The sequence below is a fragment of the Musca domestica genome, unplaced genomic scaffold, assembly GCF_030504385.1.
Source record: "Musca domestica strain aabys unplaced genomic scaffold, Musca_domestica.polishedcontigs.V.1.1 5, whole genome shotgun sequence".
Taxonomy (NCBI): Eukaryota; Metazoa; Arthropoda; class Insecta; order Diptera; family Muscidae; genus Musca; species Musca domestica.
The window spans coordinates 3,264,217-3,274,343 of NW_026712346.1; the positions used below are offsets into that span (position 1 = coordinate 3,264,217).

Sequence of the window (10,127 nt, forward strand, 5' to 3'; positions counted from 1 at the left end):
ATATCATATAGATTTTTAACACTCAAATTGAATATTTATTATAGTTCTAAAAGCATAAGTATTTTCAGCCATAGGTTTTAATTTGAGATTTTAAGACCTAAATAATAGATCACATGTATTAAAAAGTATACATTAACTGTTTTTTAATAGCCCATCTACCCCCAAATTAGCCTAAACACATATTTTAAGCCAAATCGATTCGAAAATAAAATCAACAAAAAAAAAAAATTCCGAGAAGAGGTCTTCTACCCCCTTAGAAGCTAAGATGTCAAATAAGGGTAAAATCAATTGAAAAATGGGACCAAGACGCTGGAAATAGCCGAAATCAGCAGATACCTTCATATAAGAGTTATACCAAATTTGAAAGAATGTCTTGTTCTTCCTAAAATCTCAAATTATCAACATTTGAGGAAATTGAAAGGGACTACATCAATTTAGACCGACCTGATACATATTTTGTACAACTGATTCTTCATGAAACCCCTAAACTGTATCAAATTTAAAACTCTATCGTAACTTTTGCGAAGTATAGAGCAAAATATTTGAGGCCCTTTGTGCTTGGTTAAGCTATATAAAATGGACCCTAAAAACTTTTGACCCGAAACCCCTTTTTGGGATTTTTTTTTCTATCAACCAAACAATTTTCCAAGTGTATTTTCCCGCAGTGTAATTACTGACGATAGCGCATAGTCACCGTATAACGTTACATGTGAGTTAAGGTTACTCTTAAGGTTTCGGAAGAATTTTCCGAGGATATGAATCCTATTCCTTCTAAATTTTCAATTTGCTCAACTATTTTGTATAGTTCGCATATAACAGTGCTCTTCATATTTGGTATTTCACTGATTACAATCCCAATGAATTTTGCATTTTGATTTCTCATTGGATTGATTATTTTCATATCTAGTAATTTTTTGTGGTTTTGGACTTCAGAATCGATAGTAATTTCTAAATTGAAATCCTAGAAATATGACTTTAATTTAACTATCATCGTTTTTAATTAAATTATCAATTCTCAATAATCAGTATTATAAAGGTCTTGCAATATTTTCCAAATCAAAAGTAATTTTAGAATTCGTAACTTTTAGAAGATCATGTTATAAGGTATTTAGTTTTTACAAGTCGATTAAACTATATTTGTCTGTGTATGCGGCCGTTCATTGAAATCGCAATAAAGGCGAAATATTTAGGTTAATCTTTGAACTACAATATTCCTAGGAAATTAGAATATATCAGTTTCGTTTAGGTAATAATACCACTAAAAATTCGTCCTTTTGCATGTTCTTGTACAATTTCTACCCAATTATCTGTAACTTGACATTTAAGTTTTCGGTATTGTGAAATCAATACCGGAAATAACTGGCTACCATTGGATCCCCATTAGGCACTGTTTTGATGTTTTGATGCATTGCAAAGTATTTTTTATTCAAAATTGAAAATAAATAAAATATATAAATTATGACTCGATTAAATAGAAATAAATACGTCTTTCAAAAGACCTTATCCTATTTGTCAGTAAGAGGTTTAAGTTTGAGAGTTAAAAACCTAAATAATATAGCATATATATTAAAAAGTATACATTAACTGTTTATAATAGGTTCATGTAAGATGGTAATCTACCCCCCAGCCTAAACACACATTTTAAGTCAAATCGATTCGAAAATATAATCAAAACCCTCGAAAAAGGTAAAATCAGGAGGTACTTTTATATGAGCCCTACTTCGAAACATTGACATTGAAAATTTTCCGCGAAGAGGACTTCTGCCAGAAGCCAGATTACGTATACTAACTGTGGAACATATATCTTCATGATTTTGGCAAATATAAGGATTTTAGATAAATCGAAAAAAATGGACGCAAAATTGGGCGTGGTCACTTTTTCTTAGCATAAAAACTAAATAGGGACAGGACGAACATTTAAAAACAATATCCAAATAGTCCCAGCCGGTCTCAACTGATTCAACTACCAACGAACAACAATTGGTTTATATATAGATTAAAAAGTAGGCGTGGTCAGTTCCTCAGTCCCCAAATAAATATCTAGGATTGGAGGGAAAGTCTACAGCATGTCGTGTAATAATTTTAAAACCGATATCTTCATTATTTGGCAAATGTAAGGATTTTTGATATGTCGAAATAGTGGCCGTAAAAGTAGGCGTGCAGGAAACTGCAATCTTTTAAATTTAGTGGCATTTCTATTGCAATCAGTGAATGCGAGGTAACAACATACTGAACCGATTTAAATATAATTTGAAAAATTTACTTTTACACCAAATTCCGTCACACATTCCATACCTCTTTAAAACTGGAGGTACGTACCGTGTTTGGTGCATCAAAAATGTGAAATCGGCCGAGAATATATGTGGGAGCTATATCAAAATCTTAACCAATTTCACGCAACACATTCTGAATTTCATTGGAATCGGACATACATATAGCGTTTGGTGCTTACATGAAATCGACCGAAGTATATATGGGAGCCATACTCAAACTTCAACCGATTTCAATATAATTTTGCAAATTTTTTTTGGTACCAAATCTCAGTCCGAATACGGACATACATATCGCGTTTGGAGCATCCAATATGTGATATCGGCGGAAAGTATATATGGGAGCTTGGATATAGCTCTAAACCGACTTCAATATAGTTTGACAAATTTATATTCTGATCAAATCCAGTGACACAATCCAACTTTTGTTGCAATCGAACATACATATCGTATTTGGTGCATCAAATAAACAATACATATATCTATATATATAAAAGAAAGTTGTGTTAGTTACTACGCTTATAACTTAAGAACCGCTGGACTGATTTTAACGATTCAATAGACTGAACATAATAAAATGTCTATAATGCAATAAATTCAACTGTAGTACGATTTCATTAATAAATACTGTACATGCTTTAATAAAATCAAAATTGGAATATGGATTAATAATATATGGAAAAGCTCCTAAATCACTTTTAAATAAAATAAAAACAATATTGAATTCTGCTATTAGATTAGCTGTTGGTGCTTTTAGAACCACTACAATTAATAATTTACTTTATGAAAGTAATTTCTTGTCCATTCCCGAGATCAGAGACTATCTCACTTTTAAGAGTTTCAAACATATCTTCTACAGGGACAAGTCACCTCTATCTGATACTACAAATATGTTACTTAAAAAAGAAAAATACAGGAACATTTCATCCACGTTGAATAATATTATAAAATACTGTCGAGACTTTGATATACCAATAAATAACAAAATAAAAAACCAAAACATATACCCCCATGGCATTTTATAACCTCTTCCATAGATTACAGCCTTTCTAAGTACAAAAAGAATGTTACTCCTTCAGAGACTTATAAGAAGGAAGTACTACAAATACAATACAGCTTGAGAAATAGAACATTTATTTATACTGGTAGTTCCAAATCCGAAACAACAACTGCGTACAGCATAATTCTCAATAATGTAATCAAAAGACGTTCAATCTTACCTGAATACAGTGCATCATTCACAGCAGAAATAATTGCAATTCACGACTCACTAAATTTAATACAAAATATGAGAAGCAATTTTGCCAAATATTACGGACTTCTTGTCTTCCCTTGAATCAATAAGAAACATTAACAACGATGAATTTTACGCTTGCAATATTAGACAAAACTCATTAAACTCGGAAAAAGTAGTAATTGTTTGGATACCTAGCCATTCACAAATATCTGGAAACGAATTAGCTGACAAAGCTTCCAAACACGCCACAAAATCCCCGTTAATAGCGTAATATAATCTTAATATTTGCGATATATATAAATTTATAAATTTCAAAATGTTAAATAGAAAAAATATGTCATGGGCTACAACAACTTCATGGTTTCAAGAAATCAATAAAGATAAAAACATATTGTTCAAATACTACGAATAATCAGAGCATCAACCTTTCCAGATGGGAACAGATAATTATCACTAGATTGAGACTTGGCCATACAAAAATAACACATATTCATATCCCAGACAAAGATATAAGTAATCGATGTTTTTACTGTAATGGCACAAAAATCAGATTGAAACACCTTCTTTTGTATTCTAATTTTTTCCAATCAGAAATAATGAATTGTTTTTCAAATAAAAATGTTTTAGACATCCTCAATAATTTAACACCTACAAACATTAACTTATTCTGAATTTTTTAAAAAGTTGAAACTTATATAGACATATATAAACGAAATTGTACTAAATTATTGTAACATATAAAGATCCTATAAGCTTAAGACCATCGCGGTCATAGCTTAGAATTACAATATATCTTTTATAATTGTATTATAAATTCGATATAATTAAAATAAATAAATCCTCGGAACTCACATGTAACGTTATACGGGGACTATGCGCTATCGTCAGTAATTACACTGCGGGAAATTACACTTGGAAAATTGTTTGGTTGATAGAAAAAAATCCCAAAAAGGGGTTTCGGGTCAAAAGTTTTTAGGGTCCATTTTATATAGCTTAACTAAACACAAAGGGCCTCAAATATTTTGCTCTATACTTCGCAAAAGTTACGATAGAGTTTTAAATTTGATACAGTTTAGGGGTTTCATGAAGAATCAGTTGTACAAAGTATGTATCAGGTCGGTCTAAATTGATGTAGTCCCTCAAATGATTCTTCAAATGTTGGTAATTTGAGATTTTAAGAAGAACAACACATTCTTTCAAATTTGGTATAACCCTTATATGAAGGTATCCGCTGATTTCGGCTATTTCCAGCGTCTTGGTCCCATTTTTCAATTGATTTTACCCTTATTTGACATCTTAGCTTCTAAGGGGGTAGAAGACCCCTTTGCGGAAATTTTTTGATTATATTTTCGAATCGATTTGGCTTAAAATGTTTGTTAGGCTAATTTGGGGGTAGATGGGCTTTTAAAAAACAGTTAATGTATACTTTTTAATACATGTGATCTATTATTTAGGTTTTAAACTCTCAAACTAAAACCTGTGGCTGAAAATACTTATGCTTTTAAAACTATGCATTAAAGACTAAAATTACGGGCCTGCAACGCGGACCGGGCCAGCTAGTCACTTATAAGGAATTGTGTGAACAATATTTAAAAAAAAAAAAAAACAGAAGGATGACCTTCTGGATTATCTGCAAAAGGGTGTTAATATCATTGACGGCACATATCGTCCAAAGATATTGCTACAATCATTAAAGGAAAAAATTAAAGGATTACTGATATCCTTCCAAGAAAGATTACTGATATACTTCCATTCAATTTAAAATTTGATGCAATAATATTTGAGAAATTTACTGGGGAAACTATGCTGAAGTATGGATGGGAAAATATGTTTACAACAGTGCACAAAATCCTAAACAATGGAAGAGACGTCATAAAAACATCACGAAATTGTGTTAAGGAGGTTTATTTGAAGGTTTTATATAAATTTATAGAAACATCAAGAATTTCTTTTTTTTTTTTAATTTAAAAAATGTCACTTTTACAATAAAAAATATAATATTTTCATTGACAGTTTTTGCTTTATTACCATATACTTTTAATTTCTATTATACTTAATGTATTGGAGTATAGCATTTTCCAATAAGTAATGGGATATAAGACACAAAAACAACCATTGATTGATGTAAAAAAAAACACAAAATTTGATCTTTGATAGTAATGTAGGGGAGTCGAACGGCAGATATACCAAGACCAAGCATATGTCTCCATTTTCTAATTTCAGTATCGTCGCTTCCGACGCGGACAACTCTGGATTAAAGGAAAAACTAACGTGTTTATGACATAAAAGGTCATCGATCCTCGATGTGTCTTACCTTTGATTATTCTGTCCATCAGAAAGTTCGATGCAAACTCATTCCGATGAAAATTGATCTAGATGACACTGATAATTTGTTTTTTATTAATTGGGCTTCTTGGGAGCCGTTAATCTCTGTTTCTGTAGACTTCGACCATGTGTCCTGCATTGGCATAAAAGATGTATGCCAATTCTTTAAGTATTCTGTCTATCAGAGCGTTCGTTGCCATCTCACTCCCATTTGGATTGATCTGAATGAGCAAGATCATTGGTCCTCCAGTAATCGGGCTTCTTAGAAGTTGCTGATCTCTGTTGCCGTAGACTTCCAGCATATGTTCTGTCTCGAACTTGCTGCCCCAACCCTTAATAAAAACAGTTACCCTAGTCAGGCTAGATGCCACAGTCTTCTTCACCACCCTCTGCTTTGCTTCTTCGCATCGGGGGTATGCTGTCAACCAATAACATGTCCCGTTTTATCTCGCAGCTTTATAGGATGCAAGTCTATTTTACTTCCAAAGCATGCATTAAAATGCACTTGGAACCAGATGCAAATGAGGGCCAAGGTGTAATGCAAAAGTATTCCCTTTTACTATATATTAATGATTTAATGAAAAATGAAATCCCTTCGTTAAAAGAAACACTCAAATAGATTTAAATCAAATATAATTATTTATTCAACTGAGTAAAATTTCAAATTTCACTTCGAGTCAACTGAACTTTCATTTCCAAAGGAAATGATGATGATTCTGGATCAAATGCCACTTCCGAAGCCAAATTAACCTTTCTTGCAAAAGGCACTGAGGATTGAAAAGAAGTCACTGTATTTGTCACTCCCCAATATTTAAGCAAATCTTTATTTTCTCTCTTTGCACCTTTTCTAGATGAATATTGCCACAAATTTGAAACTAAAATAATTTTGGGTTCACTATTTTCTACAACACATTACAACATTAGTTTCAATTTTATTTTTATTTATTTACTGGCGTATGGTATTACGGTATTAGTTAAGCTGGTAATATCTAATGGAGTTGCATTACCAACCAGCATAATGAATGCTAGAAGGCTGACACCTTATATAGTCGGTGCGATAATAATTAATTTTTTAAAGACGGTGAGTGAGTAATTCTTGATTTGATATTATTGTGATTTTGTGATTACTCACATGAAACTTGCTCTTACGTATTTAAGCCTTTTACTGTATGGTCTTATGAGGCGAAATGCTCTTTGATTCAGAAGTATTTAATAACAGAGAAATATACGAAGACCTGGACCTGCATAGACAACTTTCTGTCATAGGCTGTAGTATTCATTACGAACTTCAAATACCGAATTTGAAACAATTCTGGTAAATAATGTCGCTAAAATCATCAAAATACCGAATATCGGGAGGTACCGTTATATGGAGGCTATACGAAGACGTGGACCTGCACAGACAATTTTCTGGTATCCATTACGAACTTCAAATACTAAATTTGAAACAATTCCGGTGAATAATGTCGTTAATATCATAAAAATACCGAATAAAGGGAGGTACCGTTATATGGGGGCTATACGAGGACGTGAATCTGCACGGACAATTTTCTGTCTTAAAATACCGAATATCGGGAGGTACCGTTATTTGGCGGCTATATGAAATGTGACCTACATGGCCCATTTACGAACTTAACCTGCCTACTGGCAAAATAAACATTTGTGCAAATTTTAGCCTTCTATCTCAATTCGTTCGAAAGATAACGTGATTACAACAGACAGACACACAGACGGACATTGCTAAATCGACATAGAATTTTACGCTGATCAGAATATATATACTTTGTTGGGTTTTATATGAGTATTTCGAGGAGTTACAAACGAAACGACAAGTTAATATACCCTCCATAGTATGGTGGAGAGTATAAAAAGGACTTTTTTGCCGTAAATCTACGTTTGTTTGAGCTTTATGAGTTATGACTATATTAATAACGTGAATACACTGACATAGCAACCAGATAGAATATTTTTTTCTCTTATGATCCCCGGAAAACTAGGGTCTTCATATCCAAAGGAATAATTTTCTCATTTCCTGCATATCGTTTAGAATTCTGAAGAATACCGCTATTTTCATACAAAAAATTGTAAAAATTCAAACAAATGCCTAATGTTTGAGAATAGAATCCAATCTCTCTCTTCGATTGTCAACTCTATTCTCGGCTATTCGGCTTGACTGGAGCAATGTAGAGTGAGAAAAGAAACATGACCGCTTCGCTTGGGTGTAGATTCAATTCTGGTTTTTATTTAAAAATATGTTCCTTTAGTACTACTGAAACTAACTTAACATAATCGCAGCCACACAATTATTCTTATCTACTCTAATATTGAAGGAGAACTTTGCAGAGCTGCTTGTCATTTTATTGTAGTGGTCTTGTGCATCTACTGAGCGCATCAATATCTGTGCGTGTGGATCATAACCTTTAATTATCTCACATTATCGTATGCGTCAGGGCAAAAAATCACTGAATTGTTTACATGTTGTGTTCTATGGCAGCTGGGACATATGTAATTTAGAGTATTTATTGTTTATTGCTAGATTTTCCCAGCGCATCAACCGCACTCAAAATATGTACAAAGTATTTTGTACACCTAACTACTAACATTTTACCGAAGATGTTAAATCATTTTTAAGCGGGCGACATTCTGGGAATGAATTTAGAATCTCAAAATGGAGAAAAATATATAAAACTAGCTGGCCCAGTCCGCGCTGCCGGCCCGTAGTTTTAATTTTAATGCATAGTTTTTAAAGCACAATAATTCTCAAATCTGGCTCACATAGATGGTACAATTTTTGTATAAATGATGACTCGATTAAATATAAATAAATACGTCTTTCAAAAACCCTGATCCTATTTTTCAGTAGAGGTTTTAGTTTTTGAGTTAAAAACCTAATATTATAGCACATATATTAAAAGTATACATTAACTGTTTATAATAGGCCCATGTAAGATGGTTCTCCTACCCCAAAGTAGCCTAAACACACATATTAAGTCAAACAGATTCGAAAATTTAATCAAAACCTCGAATAGGGTAAAATCAGGAGGTATTTTTATATGAGCGCTACTCCAAACATTGATGCCAGATGCCAAATAAGGGCAAAATCAATTGGAAAGTGTGACCAAGACCCTGGTAATAGCTAAAATCACCGGACACCTTCACATAAGAGTATAATGAAGCATGGTCCTATTCTTATAATTATTTGAAAGAATTTGTTTTTTTTTTTATAAAATCTGAAATTACCAAACATTTGAGGAATGTGAAAGGGGCTCTATCATTGAGGGGGGCTATATCACAATGTAGACCAACCTGATACATATTTTGTACAAATGATTCCTCATGTAACCCCTAGGACTGTATCAAATTTAAAACTTTATCGTAACTTTTGCCCAATGAATTTTGCGTTTTTAATTCTCCATATCTAAGCAAAATCGAACATTTGGGTATGGCAACCATATAACAGCATGTATGGAACATATGCAACTTTCTCGATTTTTTCGGTTTTTTTCAATAAGTATTTTCAATTTCAAAAGGCCATTCTGAAACAATTCTACACAAAAATAAATAAATAAATATATATATATATATATAATATAACATATAGCCGAACAACTCCAAAACTATAAGTATTTCCAAATAAGGCAAACTAATTCACACTAACATTTTATTATATTTTAGGTTTGGCACTAACGTTGATTTATCTGACGAACGAAAATGGCGTCCACAACTAGCCGAGCTTCAAAAATTGCCTGCTTTCGGCCGTGGTTATATCTGCTGCAAATATGCTCTCCTCATGTTGGCCATGTTATATTGGGAATGAATACAGTACAACTTTACATGAAAGTGCCAGGAAGCAGGACTCCGGGGCATCAAGAAAACAACAATTTCTGTTCAATAATATCAACATCGGGCCTGGCGATTGTGAGTGGTTTGCGGTCCCTGACGCTTACTGGGGAGGCATTCATAATTTATGCGAACAAATAACATAAGTTACTTACATGGATCTTGGTGGCCTGTATTAGATGATTTATATAAAGAAAATATTCCAGTTTACCGATTTATACAACGACCCGGTGATTTGGTTTGGGTCAATGCTGGGTAACTATTGAATTATTAAAAATAATATTATCTAAATAGCTCATAAAAAAAATTTTTGTTGGCATTAATAATCTCAAATGATTCATAGTGAATAGTTTTTCATCCGTTTTTTTAAAACTACATAATCTCAAACAAACTTAAAAAAATGTAAACGATTTATGGGCAATATTATACTAGCTCGTCGATTATTATACTGCTGT

The 10,127-nt window shown here is 32.5% G+C and overlaps 1 protein-coding gene across 5 annotated transcripts in view; it reads left to right on the top strand.

Moving 5' to 3' along the window:
- LOC101888100 (lysine-specific demethylase 6A) overlaps positions 1–9,921 on the top strand; it is a 333,176-nt gene extending 323,255 nt beyond the window's left edge. For all 5 annotated transcript variants that reach the window (XM_059128234.1, XM_059128235.1, XM_059128238.1 and 2 more), the window contains one exon: positions 9,508–9,921. In XM_059128234.1, coding sequence (XP_058984217.1) covers positions 9,508–9,649 — 142 coding nt within the window. In that variant the 3' untranslated portion in view covers positions 9,650–9,921. The remainder of the gene's footprint in view (positions 1–9,507) is intronic.
- The last annotated feature ends 206 nt before the right edge of the window (positions 9,922–10,127 follow it).